Source organism: Cataglyphis hispanica, chromosome 24 (assembly GCF_021464435.1).
Source record: "Cataglyphis hispanica isolate Lineage 1 chromosome 24, ULB_Chis1_1.0, whole genome shotgun sequence".
Classification (NCBI taxonomy): Eukaryota; Metazoa; Arthropoda; class Insecta; order Hymenoptera; family Formicidae; genus Cataglyphis; species Cataglyphis hispanica.
The window spans coordinates 322243-341856 of NC_065977.1; the positions used below are offsets into that span (position 1 = coordinate 322243).

The 19614-nt window shown below is 37.7% G+C and overlaps 3 protein-coding genes across 5 annotated transcripts in view; 1 reads left to right on the forward strand and 2 right to left on the reverse strand.

Annotated features, from left to right (window-relative positions):
- Window positions 1-180, reverse strand: part of LOC126858304 (apoptosis-resistant E3 ubiquitin protein ligase 1) — a 61831-nt gene extending 61651 nt beyond the window's left edge. The window contains exon 1 of the mRNA XM_050608526.1: window positions 7-180. The gene's annotated coding sequence lies outside the window, so the exon portion shown is untranslated. The remainder of the gene's footprint in view (window positions 1-6) is intronic.
- Window positions 181-432: 252 nt separating this feature from the next.
- The window catches only part of LOC126858297 (focal adhesion kinase 1), a 51833-nt gene continuing 32651 nt past the window's right edge, over window positions 433-19614 (forward strand). Inside the window, exons 1-2 of one of the 3 annotated variants that reach the window (XM_050608508.1) lie at window positions 433-865; window positions 1961-2441. The gene's annotated coding sequence lies outside the window, so the exon portion shown is untranslated. Of the gene's footprint in view, window positions 866-1960; window positions 2442-15058; window positions 15209-19614 lie in introns of those variants that run through there. The other 2 variants (XM_050608505.1, XM_050608507.1) reach the window with 2 other exon arrangements.
- Window positions 5990-9245, reverse strand: LOC126858327 (uncharacterized). The gene is made up of 3 exons (XM_050608573.1): window positions 9224-9245; window positions 7034-7299; window positions 5990-6959 (listed from the first exon to the last, which is right to left on the reverse strand). Exons 2-3 carry the CDS (start codon window positions 7094-7096, stop codon window positions 6015-6017), a joined length of 1008 nt encoding a protein of 335 aa, XP_050464530.1. The 5' UTR covers window positions 7097-7299; window positions 9224-9245; the 3' UTR covers window positions 5990-6014.

The window sequence follows — 19614 nt, forward strand, 5'->3', positions numbered from 1 at the left end:
ACTTACCAACTGGATACGCGACATGAGCGCTGCTAAAAGCTACTCGAACGGCGCCAACTTCTGATCGTTGCTTCTTCGATTCACTTTCCCGAGCACTCGCATTCGCGAATACGAATAACATTGGAAAGGTACTGTCAACGAACGAATTAACGCGATACTAATTAACACGACGATCACCCGACACCTTGTCACCGACACTCCCGATACTCATTCGTCCGCGCGATATACTTTAGAAGAAAATAAAACACGAGGAATCCGCAACGCGACGTTACCACAACCGGCACGACCTTGACTGATTGACGCGACGCAAAAACAACATGGCTGACTGCGAATTAAACGCGTACGACTTCACGCGGATAACGTACCGACGCATCTCATCTCGACTTTTTATAAAGTGATACACCGACATCTTTCGGAGATCGTTCAAATCTTTTCTTAGGAATTTAGATACGCAATTTAATTTCGCGGTTATATTTTATTAATATTTAATGGATATGTTTTGCGGATATTTGCATTGTGCGGAAATAATTTGATTGATCTTAAATGTAATTAATTGATGAATTAATTAATGCTTATACAATCGCGCTCTTCATATTATTCAAAGATTTTATCCTAAAAATATCTACCTATCTACGGAAAGCGGCGAAGCTCGTAGCTAAATGCATGCTGACATCTGACAGTCGGAATGGGCGCCTTGCACGAGAATGGACGGTCAGAAGTTGCGTGAGGAGGTTGAAAAAAAATTTTGCTTCTCTGCAAAAGTCAAGCGGTCTGAAATCTTTAATCTGCAAAGTTGCAGAAAAAAATGTGAATGAAGCAAATGTGAAATACTTTTCTGAGCCGGTTTCCTGAAAATCAAGAAAACGTAAGTCGAGAGAACGTTTTAAGTGTAATTGTTTGAGGAACAATAATTTAAAAATAGTTTCTTCATATCTATATACATATAGTTATGTATGTAAATATGAATGTTTCTTTTTTTTTGTTAGCTTTCAATCACTTCTTTCTTTTCTGAAAATAAAAATCTATTTTCATTCTTTTGTTGTATCTATATAATAATGCTTCTTCAATTATAAATATAAGTAATGAAATTGCATTTGGAGTAAACATTATATTAACATTATACAACAAATGTATATACTTTGTGATAAAAAAAAAAAAATATCTTTGAGCGAGTTGTTCGTAAAACGTTCACTTTTTAAATCGGTCGATTAATAGTCGATTTAAATCCGTGCAGGATTGTTCAAACTCTATATACATATATAAGCTATGGTATAATCGAAATATTCTGGATTATCATATCGTGTCTTTGCTATTCGATGATTTTGACATTCTTTTCTTGTCCGACTTCGGTTTTATGTTCTGGGACATCCAGTGAGTGAAATCTTTTATCATTAAATCTTTTATCATTATTAATTCGCTGTGATTGTATGCTCTGTGAAAGCAAATGTATTTTGGAAAAATATTGAAAAAAGTACCGCTTTATATCATTGTATTTCTATATTCGAGGTGGTGCCTTAACTAACTCGATAAAGTTTATTTGCTGATCATTATAATAAAGTATCGATCAATGAAATTTTTATTTTAATTTTAATTTTTCTTTAAAATTATAATTTTTATAATTATTATTAACTATAAGTTTATAATTAAATAATTTTCTGATTTTCAAAAATTAGATGATTATCGTGAATATGCGCATCCATGATTAAATTACTGACATATATTTTGCTATCTGGAATAATATGCGAATCGAGAACTTGTCGCGATCGTAAAACTTTATAGAGATAATTATATTAAACAAATTAATAAAATCACAGAGGATATATATATCGCTAACAAATAAGTGTGCATCGGAAGTGCTGAGAAAAATATCGGGCGACCATTATATGTGCCTAGATACATCGCATTTGTGTGTGAAAATTTCGAGAGAATTTGCCGCGAATTTCAAACATGTCTTTTTCAGCGCAAAAGGAGAAACGGATAGGTTTATGCTCGTACGATCACGCATCTCGTCGGCAAGTAAATTGCGTCTAGTACCTTCGACGACCACTTGTCGGCGCCACGAGTACGCCGGGTTCAAGATGGCGCCGCCGCGCGACCGTATTGACAGGTGCTTCGGCAGCATGGCGACCAGTGTTTACGACAAATGATCGTGGTCGATCGGATTCGCGCCGCGAGCGAGTCTAGAGGCGGTTGTTTACGCTATCGGTGGTGATCGCGTTCCTCATCCTTCGCGACAACGCGCGTCTCGCGTCGTCACTCGCGAGTATTCGCGGCGAATACAAAGCGCGAAATATCCATCAACGGCAAACAGCAAGTGGCGTGTGCTGGGACTGCTCCGAAACATCAGGTGGTGGCGGTGGCGGTGATGGTGGTGGTGGAATCGCTCGCTGGACACCACGCTCGTCGCTCGCAGATTCCTCTTGAATATCATCGTCCTAATCGTGAGTACCATACAATTATAAATCATTTATTTCATAAATTTAAATTTGAGGTCGCGGGAACGCAAAGCGTCATCACGAAAGCCGTCATTTCGAGATACCGCAAATTTGACAGTGGCGGAAAGAAAGAGAGAGAGAGAGAGAGAGAGAAGGGCCATCTTTGAGGCCATCCTTCGGTATCGGTCACGCCGGTGAAAGAGAATAACGATTACACGTGCGGATCGTGTTACATAAAACCACAGCTGAACGGATCGAATGTCGTGGGATGACGTCGCGTTAGATAATGGATTGAACAGGAAAAGATATCTACGTACGCGTCGCGATATACGAGATGCGATTCTGCGGATTCTGCGAAATCTTGGAAGAGCACGCTTGCCAATTTTGCCTTAAACTCGAAATTTAATTTGTAATCGCGTATTATTTATTAGATCGAACGAAAGGAAGATCGTCCATTGCACAATTCGAATTGTGTCATCTCATTCTCTTCTTTTGACGACGAACATTACGTCTCTCGAGTTACTGCTCTTTTAATGATTTCATTATTAATCGATTTGCATTTAACGATGTTGGAAATAATTTCATTGATAAATATTTATCCCGATTTTTTTATCAAGAATAATATTTACGAATTGAAATAATTTTTTGCATGAGAGTTACGTTAAGCTTTTTGTTTGCGATATTTTTTTTTCGATATGAAATTTTTTTTTTTTTTCGTATTTGTGTATTGCATTTACATTTCGTTTTGTTGCAATCGATTATACTATATTATTATTTCACCAGATGCAACTTTTACTTTGACAAATAATTTTTACTCACTCCAATAATAATTTGCAACGAAGTTATGGTCACAATAGCTATTGTAAACTTAATTCCGCGTCAGATTTCTTCACGGTGCGCTTATCAGAAATTTATCAAGAATCGTGGAATAGAAGCAGCCTTTCTTTCTCTCTTCCATTCACTGCGTGCATTTCGTTATCTTATCATTATCTCGCGCGGACAATAAATAGAAGAAAAATCATTATTGGTCCAAGGGGAGGGAGGGAGGGGATGGCGATCGAATACACGAATGCGAACTCTCGCCTATTCGGCATAGTTTCAGCATCCGGGGAAGAATGGCCGCGCTACTCCCGGTGTATACGTAATTAAATTTATCGATCGCCGAGGGAGACGTCGTGGCGGCACTCGAGAATGCGCGTGGATCCCTCTTCATTTTTATCGCGCGCTTTTCCATTTTTTACGAGAATGCGCGTTCCCGTTTCTCAGCTCAAAGGATGTTCTGCTCCGACGTTAAGCGAAATATTCGCCATGAATTATGATTACATAGCGTTTTTATATAGATTATATATGATTATGCGCAGAAATCTACCGCGCAGTCTTTCTGTTTTTTCCTGAATTCGGGGAATCCGTCTTTCTCCGTAAATCGATAGTTTTTTTGCAGCTTTCAAATTAAGCTTGTAAGCAAATTAAATTAGCTTAAAGTATCACAGACACTAGTGTGTGTGTGTGTGCAAGTGTGCGTGCGTGCGTGCGTGCGTGTGTGTGTGTGTGTGTGTGTGTGTGTGTGTGTGTGTGTGTGTTACACGTTGTAGTAGATTACTTGTTTTCTAATGGGATATACATTTAAACCAAGTTTGATTAAAAACAATTAAATTCGCACATGCCCGAACACAAGTACCTTGCTCTGCTCATCGAACAAACTTGCAAGCGAGTTGACCTCCAGATTGGGCTTCTGCCCCAATTGTTACATCGTCGCCGTCGCGTCGGCACTTGTACGGCTTTTATCGCTTTTGTGCGCGCAGCCAGAATATCTTAACGCCTTATAAAAGTATTCAAGCGCTTTCAATCTTCTAAGAAATTTTTAGCACGCTTTATCGTAATTATAGATTGTGCTTTTATTCGATATATGAGGGTATGTAATTGATGTGAAAAAGGTTGAAAACTAAAATATTTTAGTGCAACAGTGTTTCGAGTGTACTATTTTCTATGTGAAATTAATTAAGAAAAAATCATAAATATAACGATTATAGTCATTCAAAATTGCGAATAAACAGATATAAAATTGATTTTAAAAATTCCATTGACAATTGTAGAGCAGAAGAAAGTAAATAATGTATGTCCAAAAAATGTATGATCTAAAATACTGTAACTTTGCTTAATAACACTTTTTCACTCATCAGTACCTTTGAAAATATTGATAATTTATTTGTCACGCCTTATTTTTTGTATCCTAGAATGATTGTAATATAGCAGAAATTTTGTAAATTATTTTGATCAAAGATAGGAAATATTTATTATAAAATAAGGTAAAAATATTATTTTCGGCACTATTTGACATCGTCATATCGTATTGATCGTGATATTAGTGATTTAGAAACAAGTTTAAGATAACAAGTTAATTTTGCGCAACAATTCGCAAACTATAGCTCATATTGCATTGTTATAGAGATCTATATCGCGCTTTAATAGACGATCACGTAATTCTGACGATTCTCATATCACCCGATCTCCTCGTGTATGGACGCGATATACGTGATTATATAACTCAATACGCACATTCGTGCGGAACAAGCTCTTGTCAAGTCGGAACAATTCGCAATATATCTCTGCAACTCTCTAAATGTTTGTCCTAATTTTTCGCCGATCTATTTTTAAATTGTCCATGTTATAATAAATCGCAAGACGTCGGTGACGTGATGGAGACATGAAGAGCCTCGGGAGCGGAAAAATCGTTTTAAATCTTGTTCTGGTTGATCCGCGCGAAGGTCGTCAATCGTCGCGAATATCCGCGCGGCTGCTCTGTTAAGATTAATTATATGCCGCAACAACTTGAAATGATCTATTGTGTTTTAACGGCCCTGTCACACGCTCCAACCTTGAATGTAAGTCAAGGCAATTGACCCCGAACCGGATCTGGAATTCTTTTTCTTCGGGAAAGGGTAATGTGGAATTATGAAAGGGTAGATAGGTTTTGCATGTCACGCTAAAAGTCTCGCATACTTGAGGCTTAAACAAACTGCGACAAATCCGCGCAGACACTTTTTATTAATTCGAGATATATATATATTCTCATAATTCAATTTTATTATTTTTAATTTAATTTTTTACATATATTATCTATTTTATTTATTTATTTTTTATTTATTCACTTAATGCAAGCGATTTTACTAAAATATATCACGTGCTTAATTTTTTTATATTTTTATATATTTATTAAATTTTTATTTATAATATTTATGTATAATATATATTTTTATTTATTTCTTTATTTATTCAAATACTTTAATGCGAACGACTTTACTAAAGTATATCACGCGCTTCATTTTTTAATATTTTTATACATTTTTATATATATATATATATATATATATATATATATATATATTTAATTATTTATTATATATTTATATTATTTATTACATTTTTATATATTTCCAAGTTAAAAATTTAACACAGACAACTAATGTAACCCTTTTATTTCTCGTACATATGAATACACACATATGTATATATATATATGAAAGAGTTTAAATTATTAATCAAGATTGATTTCGTGTTAATTACAATTTTCTCACATTTTTAGTAGATAGTAGTAGATAGCGCGAGTTTACCGATTTTCCTATCGATCATCGGTTTCTTGATGTTCAGACCCATTCCAAGTTTATTAATTTTTGGAATCAGTTCTTCGTAATTGATCGAATCGTCTGCAATAGAAGCTTCCGCGATCGAACTTTCTGTCGTTCCGTTTTCCTGTTTATACTCGTCACTTTCACTTGTGGAGTCTTTATGATCCTTTTCATTGTTAATCTTTGTCCCGATTTTTAATCCTGTCATTCTAATGGTGCTTTCCTTCCGATTCGTATCCTTTGTATCTTGCTCGAGATAAAATTCGCTTTTCGGAAGTTTCACGCAATCCTTACCGCGTAATTTCTGAATCAGACTCGCCGTCGATTCGTCAATTGATCTACAGAGTCGGATATAATTGTTCTTTTTTTTAACGCGATTATCGGCATTATTTTTTTCATCCGTGTCTTTCGACACGACGTCCGATCCGAGCTGCGTATTCGCCTTGGCGGACTTTTCCGTTGCTAACGCATCTGTAATATCCGGGACATAGAGGTGAAGAATATTCGCGTCCTTTCCGTTTTTAAAAGCTCTCGTTAGGCTTTTAATTCGCTCCTCTTCCGTCGAAAGTTTCTTATGCTCGTTCAATGGCAAATCGTCGTGCGACCATTGCGATTGTTTCGCGAGCTCGATATTCGTCGAGATGCCTGCATGATCGGAATGTTTTTTCGATTCTACTTTAGCCTGAAAACCCACATTGAGTCTGGTCGCGTCGTTCAAGGAACCTATTATGGGTTTTATTATTCCCAACGGATATAAAGAGCCACCATTCACATAGCTTCGTTCAAGTTCGATTCTTCCGTTATTTTTGCGAATTTCTTTTGGCACGTCAATGATACCGATATCATTCGCCTGCTCGTTCACAGTTGTCGCTACTTTTCCAAGATTGGAAGATAAGTTCTGAGAAAAATACGATCAAGTTTGCAGTGTGTGATATTGAATAGCGCAATTTAAATGAAAAGAAAAAGACTCACCGGCACAGATGGTAACAGGTAAAGGACAGCCGAGAAGGGAAGAGCAAGACTGAGAGCAGCCATCGTATCTCGATTCGATCAAGAGACCAATCGTCAGACAAGCCAATCCCTACGTCGATTTCTTTATGTACCCCGAGAGACGATTTAGTCTTCTTGGCTGTGGTCACGCTTTTCTATCCGTTTCCTCTTTAATGGCGCGTCGCATGTAATTTCGTCCATTTACGACGCATTGTCTGTACAAAAATCATCTTCGCCATTTAACTTTGCTATGGATAACAATTGTTACTTGAAGGTCGCTTCTTATCGTAAAGTAAAATTTATCGATCATAATTATTATTCATGTTATTTTTTATTACGGTTAATTATTTTAGATAAAATAATTTTTTCCAATCAATTTTACGATCCGCAGTTAAATATGTAATTATATGAATCTCATTCCCATAAGAAGTCTCTTAATAGTATAAGAATTTTTTGTTCTATTAAAATTGAAAAGGAAGAGGAGCTATTATCTCCTTGCTAATTATCCACGCGATCGCGCAGCGAAATGTCTTTACGATTCTCTCTTGTAACGCGAAATAATTTACCGTCCAATTTATCTTCCGCCAAGATTCATCGATCTAGCCGGATTTTCAGCTATTGGCGAGTTAATGATGCGTGACCTGAAAATTTATAGTGCGTATAATCGAAAGTTCGTGTTCGACTCTCTCATGCTTTTTGACCTGATATATCCTGTTCGATGCGGCCCATTCGATGTACTACTATAAAAAAAAAAACGTAAGATATTTTATTGCGTCTCGGATATATAATATACATGTAGAGTGAATTAGTTGAATATTGTTATTCTTAATATATTATATCAATTAATCAATATAATCTTTTTATACCTAGGTGCGTAAACGAGATAATTTTCAATTTGTTAATTTTTTTCTCATCTTTTATTTGACAATTCTATTATCGCAAAAATATTCATAATTTCTGGCAGCAAGCTTTTGCTTAAATCTTTAGATAATTAAAATACGTAATAAAGTGTGTGCATATACGTTGATTGCAATTAACAAATTTATTAATGGAAATTAATTTGAACTGCAGAAAGTTAAACAGTATAATGTTCTATTGTATTTAATAATACTCAAGGATATTATTCCTGTGTGATATGATAATCATTATAATATACTGCTTCTTTATCAGAATAACGAACACGGCAATGCGCCCACGCGTGACGCCGTTTATAGCAATTCTCGTTCGTATTTCTGATCACGCGATTGCTTGGACTTTAATTAATTAGCTACGGTGATTGACGGATCGACACATCAGAAAATTCGACGCGCATAAAATTCTTCTTTTATTTTCCCCTTTTCTCAATCTTCCAAGCTGATCGGTGAACGTAGATAACGAAATAAAAAAGGAATAATGAAACACAGTCGTTTAACGCGTCGGTTATCTCGCTGTGAAGCGAGTCTCACATCTTCATACCAGAAACCGGAAGCCACGGGCGCGCATCATCCATTGTCACGGCTCCACTGTTTGCGAGAAGTCGTAATCTTATCTAGCGGTCCTTCACATACACTGCCGTGACCGTGATAAGAAAAACCGTCGCTTTCAAAGTTTTCTCGCCCTTTCCGCTCCGGATTTATTAATCGCTGCGCTTGCCTAATTATGCGTCGTAAGTCTAATTATCTCATGCGATTTTAAAATAACACGTCCGTTTTTTTAGTAAAATGTATTATTGTTTGTTTTGTATATAATTATGATTTTACATTTTGAAATATGTTTAAAAAAGTCAAGACAAATACTATAAATTTCCTGCAAAATGTGAAGTACTTTTTTTTTTTTTTTTAAGTTTAATTGAGTGGACATGCGTTATTTTAAAATCGCATAATTTAATAATTTTTCCTTTTGTGAAATTATTATAATACTTTTGACGTTCAAAGGATGTAACTTTCGAAATAGACGGTACGATCTTATCGCGAGCGCGCTGGAGCTCACGCTAGATGACAATTTGCGAATTGACATGGTCGAGATAATTTAACAACCGAGCATACCGACGAAATTTCTATTCTCCGCGCAATTTCACGATTACGCGAGCGCGACAAAGATGAGAACGACGGACTCGCGTTTCCGGTAGAAACAATTTACCGCGTGTCTCACGACGACTCGTTCGGATTACCAAGATGATATCAGTCATTTTACCACGGTAATTAGCGCCACCGACTACTCGCGCGCGAATAACCTCGAGAACTCTTGGTTTTCAATGAGCAGACAAGATGCATATTGCAATTAAATGCCGCTATCATTAATCATCCAGATATAAACTGTCACGCAAGAAGTATGTGTGTGTGTATGTGTGTGAATCTAATCTCTTTCCGATTTATTTAAGATTTTATTTAAAAATGTTTTTATACTTTAAAGAATTTGATTTATTTACTATAAAAATTTAGTTGTACGCTTAGTTAATTTTTCTCTCCATTTATCGATTAAAATAATGATCATAATTTTTTTCAAGTGCGAAATATTTATATATAATACAAAAAAAAAAATAAAATATTTATGTACAAAATGTGTCATAAAATTATAAATAGAAATTTATATCTGAATTCTGTTACTGAATTATAGATTGAAATGGAATTTAAGAATATCATTTCTTTATTCGATATTCAATAGAGACAGAATTCATTGTGGCCAACGAAGAATATTTATTGAGTAAAAAATTGCAAGCTATTATAAATTCAAAATAGCCAATCGGTCGGAATAACCCAATCAAGGAGCGTACGGATAATGGAGAGCTGCACTTCTCTTCCTTGCCGTATGCTTGCGCGTCACTTTACGAGATACGACTTTAAACGTTTGTCGAGGAAAAGGAAGGATTTACGATGGAAATAATTTCCGGAACGCTCTCCAGAGTTTATTCGGCAACCGTGCTGTTAATGGCTGCCATATCGTAAAATCTTCGTGCGCACTCTTTTCTTCTTCTCGCGGTTCATTGACTTCGTTTCCGACCTCTCGCCGGATCATTTGCAATTATTCCCACATTCGTTGCTTTAGAAATAATTAAATCTTCGTAAAAAATCAACGACAATCAAACATGTTTACAAGATACTTATTTGTTAGCATTCATCGTTTATATATTTCAAATATACGTTTCTAATTAAACATGAAATTATAAAAATTGGATTTTATTGTTAAAAAAAAACTAGTTTGACGAACTATAGTATCGTTTGTTCATTCGTTAACGATCTCGCACGCGAGAAAATATTTAGACGAGCAACACGCATCCTTTCTCGAAAATCGCCGACAGGCGAAATGAGCGATTTCGAATCGGTTCGCTCCGCACCCCGTTTGTTCCTCGCCGTTTTTTCTGCCACCGATAATAAGCGGTCGCGTTAAATTGGCCGACCATTTCAGGTGAGTCTGCCTACGCGGACCTAGTAGTTAACATCCACCTCCGTCCGGTTATTATCCCGCGGGACGCGGCCACCTCCTGCATCCCCTTTCCTTCTGTAGTCGTTTTCCGTTTCGCATCTCATCGAGAAGAATACGCACCGGCGGGCAAATAGGAATATAACGAGGCCATTTGAAAATATGTTGCTTATATTAGCTGTCACTTTCGGAGATAGATTCAAGGCGCCACTAAAGAAAAAATTATTTGTTAAAATCTTCAGGATGATTTGTTTGAACAATTGATAATGTCGTTATCGAATCATGTAATTGATAAAGTAAATTATATTCGTACATGTGACATTGGCCAGTTTGCTCTTCATTTTTCATGTTTTACAAATTTTTAAAATTTCTTACGCGTTCTCTAATCCGATCAGCCAATCCCAAGTTTGCTTCGTCACAAACTATCTAAAGAACTTATATATATATATTAAGATTTTACTTTTGCCACTAAGTAAAAAGTTTAGGAACATAATATGAAGGCAGAAGTTCACGTAAGTGCACGCAGTTTCATAGCGATCTAGCGAACAGGTGACCATCAAAGTCAAAAACATTGTACGTTTTTTCAACACGCCTCCATCTTTCTGTCAATTCTTGCGCTGCTTGTCGTTTGCGTTTGCGGAAAAGAAGAAAAGCCAGAGACGAGCTTGTTGGATTTCTCAGACATTTCAAGCCACTTATTACGCGCAGATAGCAAGATTTTCCTTCTACACCTCCTCTCTTCCATTATGTCCCTTTACATCTCTCCCACGACGATGTTCTCTCATCCTGCTATTTTATCCACCGTCTTGTACCCGACGCGCCTTTACACGCAGCTGCAATTGTAGAAAAGAAACTTCAACCGGAGCAAGAAACTTCCACTGTGCGGTATCTTTTTGTTTCGCGCGAAGATTTTATCTCAGAACGAATCGCGGCTTTGTATCGAAGAGTGTTATGCGTTTACACGAGTGATGAAAGAAGTTTTCGTAAAGTGAAAATCTCTCAGTGCTTTATGTATCTTGGAGAGAGACTCTTTCGGAGAGAGTGGCGAGCTCTTGCAAAGAAATAATATGACTGTGACTTATTTACGTTCAATAACAATCGCGTAATTCTTTATAATTTGTTGTTCATTGAGATCCTTGCATTACTAGAATGATTTATAATTAACGCATGTTTTTTGTTCTAATTTAAGTAATTTTATAAAAAAAAAAAAAAAAATCAAAGAATGAAAGAATTGTTTTAAGACAAGTTTTCAAGATATTCTGAGCTTTTACTTTTGTTCTTTATTAAGACTTTTTTTGCACAGCTAGATAGATTAATCTACAAAGGTACTGTGCATCTGTCTCATTTATCTCGATCGTACCTTCCGGCTAGTTAGACCCGTGTTTGCTTAGATCTTCTCTCTCTCTCCGCATCACCGGTGCGCATATCCCATTAGCTGTCGTAACTAGCGTGAGGAACGACTAGTCCACTTGACCTTATCCGCCGGGTTCAACGTTTTCCATACTATCAGGAACATCCTTTTCAAAATGTCGCGTCTGCAAATTGGTGTAAAGTGCTTGAGCGACAATAACGTCCTTCTTCTTTCTGTCTTCGTTCCTTTTTGCTCTCTCTCTTGTCTGTCTTCTTCAATCTCTTCTCTCTTCGTCTCGTCGCGGCTCAATCCACCGTGGGTGGTGGATGATTCAACCGAGTACTGTTACGTTTTGTGAAGAAACTTTCTTCAAGTAGATTATAATGAGGCAAAGTAGGAATTGATCAGCTGATCGGATTAGAGGACGCGTAAGAGATTTTAAAAATTTCTAAAACATGAAAAAGAAAGAGTATTAAACGCACATTCGATAAGATGTGTAATTCTTTGAATCGCGTTGCGATAAATAAGCGCGTATATTTTTTTTTAATTAATGGCTCTTTCTGTTTTGCATAAAATTCATTAAAGATGATATGTGATGGTAATTACGTAATAATGTCGAGAACGCATCAAATCCCCGTTTTCTTTTATGGTATTGACCTTTTCGTGCGCGCACGTGCTTCCGTGGATCTTAAAATAGACGAAGTTGAGTGGCGACAAATAAAATCGGCTACGCGTGCACAAGAACGAGGTTAAGTCGACCCTTCAATAAGTTCCTGGAAGATCTAGGATGATTAATTTCACAGTGGCTTCGTGTCGTCGTTAATCATCCTTCAATCTGAGCACGTCAAATAGAGATTATATACGAGCGTTTCCAAAATAAATACTTTGTATCGAAAAAATATGAGATATCCGAATTATAATCAATTATCCAGATTAATAATTATCAAAGTTGAAGAAAATGAAAAGATGAAAAAAAAAAAATGTTGCTTCGAAAATGAAGAAACAAAAAAATGATATCTTTTAAAGATATTACACATAAATTACGAATATTTCTCCATCTCTCTCATTTATCGAGATATCCCAGAATAGATGAAAGTGTCTTACATCTCGATCCCAGCGATAGCGAATAGATAATAAAAGTAGTTGGGACCTTTACTACGGAATAATAGACTGTTAACGAAGTCGCACGCACTCGCGCTTATATTTACATTGCTGATCGCGTCAGGCCACCGGATCGAGGCGATGGCCGCAGCCACGTCGGTTCCCGACAGCTGTGTCGACATGAACCGCAAACATGAGCTTTCCGTGTAGAAGATGCAGCACAGTCGCGGGATGGGAGGCAAGCAGAGGAACGAAAAACGCGGCTTTCCTTTACTTTCTATCGATCTCGCGTCTTTTTGTCAGTGTATTCCCGTCGCTCTTCACAACGGTTAGATAAAGAAAAATTTCGAAATTTTTTATTTTTTGGTCAAATTTTTAAAAATAAACTGAAAGCATAGTATAGTATAATAATAATAATAATAAGCTAACATGCGTAGCATTCGACGCGATAAGGCTTGTTCTTTTTTTAGTTTAAAGATTTCTACTTGGCTTCGCATCTATATGTTTATTTAATTTCCAGTTATTTGAATTTGGCATTTTATTTTTAATAAATTAAGTCTTTAATATAGGAATTTTGTTTGCAGTAACAATAATTTTGTTAATAATCGAAGCTATATAAAAATATAATATTTTGAAAAAAGTGTACACGTGATTCTAAGAAAAATTGTTGATATATTTCAATCTCGAATTATAAATAATGATTTTTCTCTTATTTGTACACTGTAAACAAAATTATGCAAATTTATTTGAACAACAAATAAAATTCTATAAAATCTTTTTTACAATGTAAAAGAGAGATGGAAAGTGATAATTTCGCTGTCACACGTAATGCGACGAAGTGCATTGAATACACAGGGAATTTCTCGTGTTTCTACTTCCCTCGATTGAGTCATCGATGTGCATGATCCAAGAGCCGATCTAAATAAGAATCGTATTACGCACGATCGTTTCTATGTTTATGTCATCATTGTTTTTATGCCGCATTAGACATCGATTGGTTTAAACGACACATCTCATTCGACATTTGTTTGTGTTTCTGGACGTTTTCTGCGTAAATTTTCAATCACGATGAATGCGATCGATCGTCTTTAACGATTTTCGCGACTATTCTCTAACACGCACTGTCACGCACGTGGCCCACATTTATATTCGCGGTCGTGTTTCGCCTTCGCTTGGACGCCCTAAAATATTTCCAGTTGAATCATGATTTATGTTTCATTCCTAGTTTTTTCCGCAAGAATAGGATCGTACATTCTTTACTTACCTTATAAAAATTGTATACAGAGAGAAGAGAAAAAAAAAGAGAGAGAGAGTTTGGTCACTCGTTTCCATTTTTTTAGAATTATATAGAATTTTAAGAATTTATAAAAAAACCAGCTTTTCACACGATATTGTTTTAAAGATGATATTCTAGGATATGACGTTTCGTTGTCGCTTGGTCGACATTCTTTAATCCTATGGATTTTCTCCAGGGAATCAAAAGCCCGCTTCCCTCATTTTCTTTGAATCACTACTATGGACATAATTTTCTCTTATTATTTTTCTTGAGAAACGAACGGGAGTAATTTTTAATATACCAAAGAATAATATAAAAATCGATAAACGCGAAGATTAGCAAAATTAAAGGAAGGTGAATAATTAGCAAAGGCACTTTTCTATTGTCTTTGATGGTACTTTAAAATGAAAACATCACAGTGAAAAGAACACGATGAGAAAAGGAGAATTAAAAGAGCGAGGAGTTAGGCAAAAGAATGAAGGAGACGTGAGACGAGATAAGAGAAAGAATAAGAATTGATTTATTCATTTAAGGAGGGAAACAGATAAGCACTGATAGAGTGACGAGGACAGTGATGCGCAAGGACGGAGAATACAGCGAGGAAAGAGAGGAAAGAGAGGGACAAAAAGAAAGAGAGAGAGAGGGGCTATGAGTGCAATGAGTGTGAAGAGAAGGAAGACAGTCAGAGTGCGTGAGCGCGAGAAGTGCGTATGTGAGGGACACACGGTAGCTTCTCGTAGCAAAGACAGTCGCTGCCCCGCCGCTAGGCTGCTCGCATCGTGCCGGAAGAAGAGTCCGCCCACACACCCCCTATGTGCGTGCCCCTTTTTTGCGTCGCGTGTGCCCCCTCTTCTTCCGCATTCGAATGTCGATTTGCATCGCGTGATCGCGCTGAAAAAAAAAAATGTGCGTTTCCTTTATTCGTTTGTTTAAAATACAAGACCTGTGTTCTTGCTGCGTGCCTCTGTGAACGAATGAACGATTTAACGTGAAGATAATAGCTTGATGCTTATATTGGAAAAGGTGAAAGGTAGTTGGCGAAAATGGAAATTGAATTATTCGTATGAATCTAGATTTTTGGTTGCATTGTATGAAAATTGACATATAATTGACATGTAAATTTATTTATGCTGGTGAATAATTTGTAACTTTCAGGCAGGCTTGTAGAATCTAAGTTGTTTTAAGGTGACTCGAGAGAGTTTTTAATTGCCGAACTTTTTCCGCCGAATAAATTTCCACGCTTCGAATATCTCGCAGTCAATAACAGTCGTCAAAGATCGCGATTAGTTTTGGGACGGCGTGGAATTGGGAATTTTATCGAAACGCAAGCTAACAGGCTGGCGAACGAAAGATCGGGGAAATTAATGGGATATTCGCGGAGTTAAAAGTACGGCGTGGCCGAGAGAGTCGCCGTGTGATTGGTGTAAACGTATATGTAGTTGTTGGAGTTCCACGAGTTCTCGCTCCAAAAATAATCGTAGTATTTTTACCATCGCTTTATGTTAACTTGGCTGTCGTGAGCGAGCGCTCGGTACAAAGTGATGTTAATTTGGGCGCCAAGTATCATCATAATAACACGGAGTCACGTCAATTCGAAAGAGAGATCTGTAGTAAACTGCATTCGATCGATGATGCTTTCGTATCTCGAATCGATGATGATATTCGTGCTTTTATTTCATCGTGATGAATCACAGAGATTTTTCGCCCGAGGTGTCTATCGACACTATCGATCACTACAAGACATAAACATAATTTGACCTCACAGACGCAAAAGCGCCAATCACTTTGACGTTTCTACTAGCGGTGCATCATCAGCAATTGATGCGTGAATCGTGAAGAGAATCGTCATTTATCCTTTGCGTCATTTTTATTTCACGCATTGTGCGTCATAGACACATCATACGTAATCAGAAAATTATACTTTACATAATTCGTGTATTTCTACAGTAAATTATAGCTTATGTATTTTAATAGATATAAAAAATCGATTCGGGGATGATGGTTATTAAAATTTCAATAAATAATTTTTTAATCAATTCTGATAAATCGATAAAAAATATCTGCTGTTGTAAAATCATGTGGGAAAGAATACGGGGACACCCCGTATAATTGCGGCTTCGTGTCAGCGCTTCTAATTACATTTTCCTGTTGCGATCTGCGTTATCTGCGGTTTCATCGTTCCTTTAGGCGTACGACCTTTCGTGGCCGCGTTGCGTCGACAATGTCGCGTACACGAGCTTCCGTGGCATCACGATTTCCGCCTTAAAGTCCGATCATGTCTTGCCGCCACGGCTTTCGACATTGCGACTTGTAAGCGACTAACGGGAATTCGAAGCACGGTCGGATCTTGGCGTGATCGTTGAATCGACTTTGTGGTTGAATGAAACGCCATTTACCCGCAACTGTCGCGCGCACTCGCCTTTCCGCCTCTCCTTGTCTGATTTCTAATCAATAACGTTGTTTTCCATACGCTTTTATCGGTTTAGACAGGAATCGTGATGGTTATTTAAACGAATGATTCATTACGGGCGATTTAATAATCGCTCCAGCTTAATGACCGAGCCGAGTGTCGGATAACGCGTCTAATTCCGACTAATGACCGGATGAAAAAAATAAAATCAACGAGACCCCGCCTGCCAAATTGATTATTTTACAGCGGGTTCCTGTATTATTCTTATCTAGAGAGAGACTGACGCGTGAGCGAGAGATAAAAAAACGCCCGCGCCTTTTTTCCAAGCCCTTGGGCGGTTACAATTATTGGCACTTCTCCGATGTGCAAACTTGGAACCGTGGAGCCGGCATTTTGCTCGGAGAGATGCCCGAGAGAAATGACGAGACTCGCTCTCCGACTAGCACGCTAACGCAACGACGCATCGTCTCATCTTTCGGCTTTCTCGACGCGCCTTTCTTCCCGGCTGCTCTTCACTTCAATCGAACCGAGACGCGATCTTTCCCCGACCATTCGTACACGTGACGTAATCGCGATAATCGATATCTCATCTTTCCATCGCGCCCAGTCAATTTGATTAATATCTGGGATTGGAACGCGTATAATTATACTATAATTATCCCGAATCTATACCGCGGAAGGGGGAGGCATGCCGTATAATTATGATCAGATATTCCATTTGGCAGCCTATTTAGAATTTTGTTCCACTGTTCGATTCCGATTTTTCACTTAAATTTATTTATTCGATACGAAAATCCTATCGCAAAAATCTATCGGAAATACTCGGCGATCAGCCTTATCTTTTTTACGCCGCGCTGCAACGTACCAGGAAGCGTTGGAGAAGGCAAATTTTTTTTTTTCTTCGCCGACTAATAATGCGATGTTGGGTCAAGAATAGTCGACGAGCAAATTGATCAAGTGGGGTAATTGCTCTGTTAGGCGCGTTCGATCGGTTGCTGCTATATGCAGGTGAATGAATCCCGGCTCTCACGTTCTCTCCTCTTTAGTCTGTCCATCGACCCTAACTAGCTATTTATATACACGAGTCGTTCGCGTCTGTGATCGTGCCACTGGCGGTATCTACGCTTAGAACGTACATACACGCACTTTTGCGTGTGCACGCGCATCGTTGCTGGTCGCAACCGCCGCGATATAGCGAGCATTTGTACGATATTAAGTCGCTCTCGTCCTGTGCGCGTCTCTCTCTCTCTCTCTCTCTCCTGCTTATATTATATCGCGCTCAATTATAAGCACTCTAGATAACAATGCTCGCGCGAGAGAATACGAATAAATAAATTGCTTCCCATAAGAAAGCCACAACCGTTTTTATTGTTACTTTCCAACGAACGTGGACGATTGTATCGGCGATGTCCATTCGAAGGGCACACGAATATTATTATCGCATATGTGAGAATGTGGATGACATTTCGCAACGTCATGTCACGTTATCTTTCATTTAACGGTCGCATGTTTTCCATGCCAGATAAAATGCCCTATCCTTTCTATAAATTAATTAATACAATTGTATAATTATATTAATTTATTAATATAATTATTATATTAAAAATATAATTAATAATATATAAATGTAGAATTATATTAATTTATTAATTATATTTTTAATATAATAATTTCATAATTATTCAAGCTCCTACATCACGCATTTTAACATATCTTTAAACATGGATGAAATATTATATTTTTAGAAATGCAGCTCTTTTATTACATTACTGTAAAAATGTAAGCTTGGCTCGATCTATAAATAACTTTGCCTAACATCACGTGAATTGAATATCAAGTTTGTTAAGTGCCGGTGGACGCGCGCTTCTTTCCGGGCGGAAATAGGAACGATGCCTGGCTGCGTTCAGACTCGTTTGTCATTACATTGTTGGTCGGTCGCTCGTTCGTTTCGAGCTACATGACTGTATCTTTCCCGTGTGTCCTAGCTTTATGCGTTCAGGCACGCAACGGGGCGCGCACTGAAGAGTGCATGATATTATCGATATTGTATATACGGGAGAGAAGAGAAAGAGGTCATATGTTGTACGTCACGTTGTGACGCGAACTGACGTTTCTAATAAGGATTGTTTGACTTATTCCGTAGGAATCGTGAACTTTGACCGATTATGTGGTGAGCGGAAATTATTAATCGTCAACGATGTTAATTGATCTCGCAAATAAAAGAGCAGTGGGCGTATGTCTGTAGTTAAGTAACATCACAAACGTTCGAAAATGATGCGTTTGATTTGTATTCCGACGTGTAATATAGGTAAAACGTAGGATCGACCGCGCGCCTCTTGGCGAAGTTTCGCTACTCCCTTTTCCGCGTTCTATATCTGTAAAGAAAAGGAGCAATCGTATCATCACCGGGGCGAAGAACGGGCTTGGGAAACGTGGATTTTATGGAGAAGTCGCCGCGATATAAACGCCAAATTGCGCGTATAATACTGGCTCGCCAGTTAGAAGCGCGTAATGATCGATTCTCTCCTCTTCTCTTTGCTTTTCAAGTCCTTCCTCGAGTTCCTCCCGTTCTCATTTCCCGTAATAGTCTCCATGTCCCGTCTATAATTGTGATTACACGCTATCGTGCAATTCGCTCAAGAACTTATCGAAATCTTATTAGACACACGTTAAGTCGGTGCGAGATTCGAGTTGGTATTAAAAGAGACAATGCGTTTTGGTGATTGCGAAAGATGATTCCGCCTCTTTCATGATTTTTTATTCATTTCGTTAGTCAACCTGGATCTCTCCTTGCCCTCAGATTAGAGTGCGAAATATATGCGCCGGCGGGTATTATAGCACGTTGGATGGAAGTGGAATTTAAACTGTAATCTCTGTGTCCCGAGTCTCCCTTTTCTCCGTTCTAATTTCGTCTGTTGCAAAAAGGAGCAAACGCCCCCCGCGCGATGCGCCGCATAATGTGCACTTAATTCGCGCGGAAAATAGTAAACGCGACTGATTGCTAAATTGCTGTCATGTCCGTCACT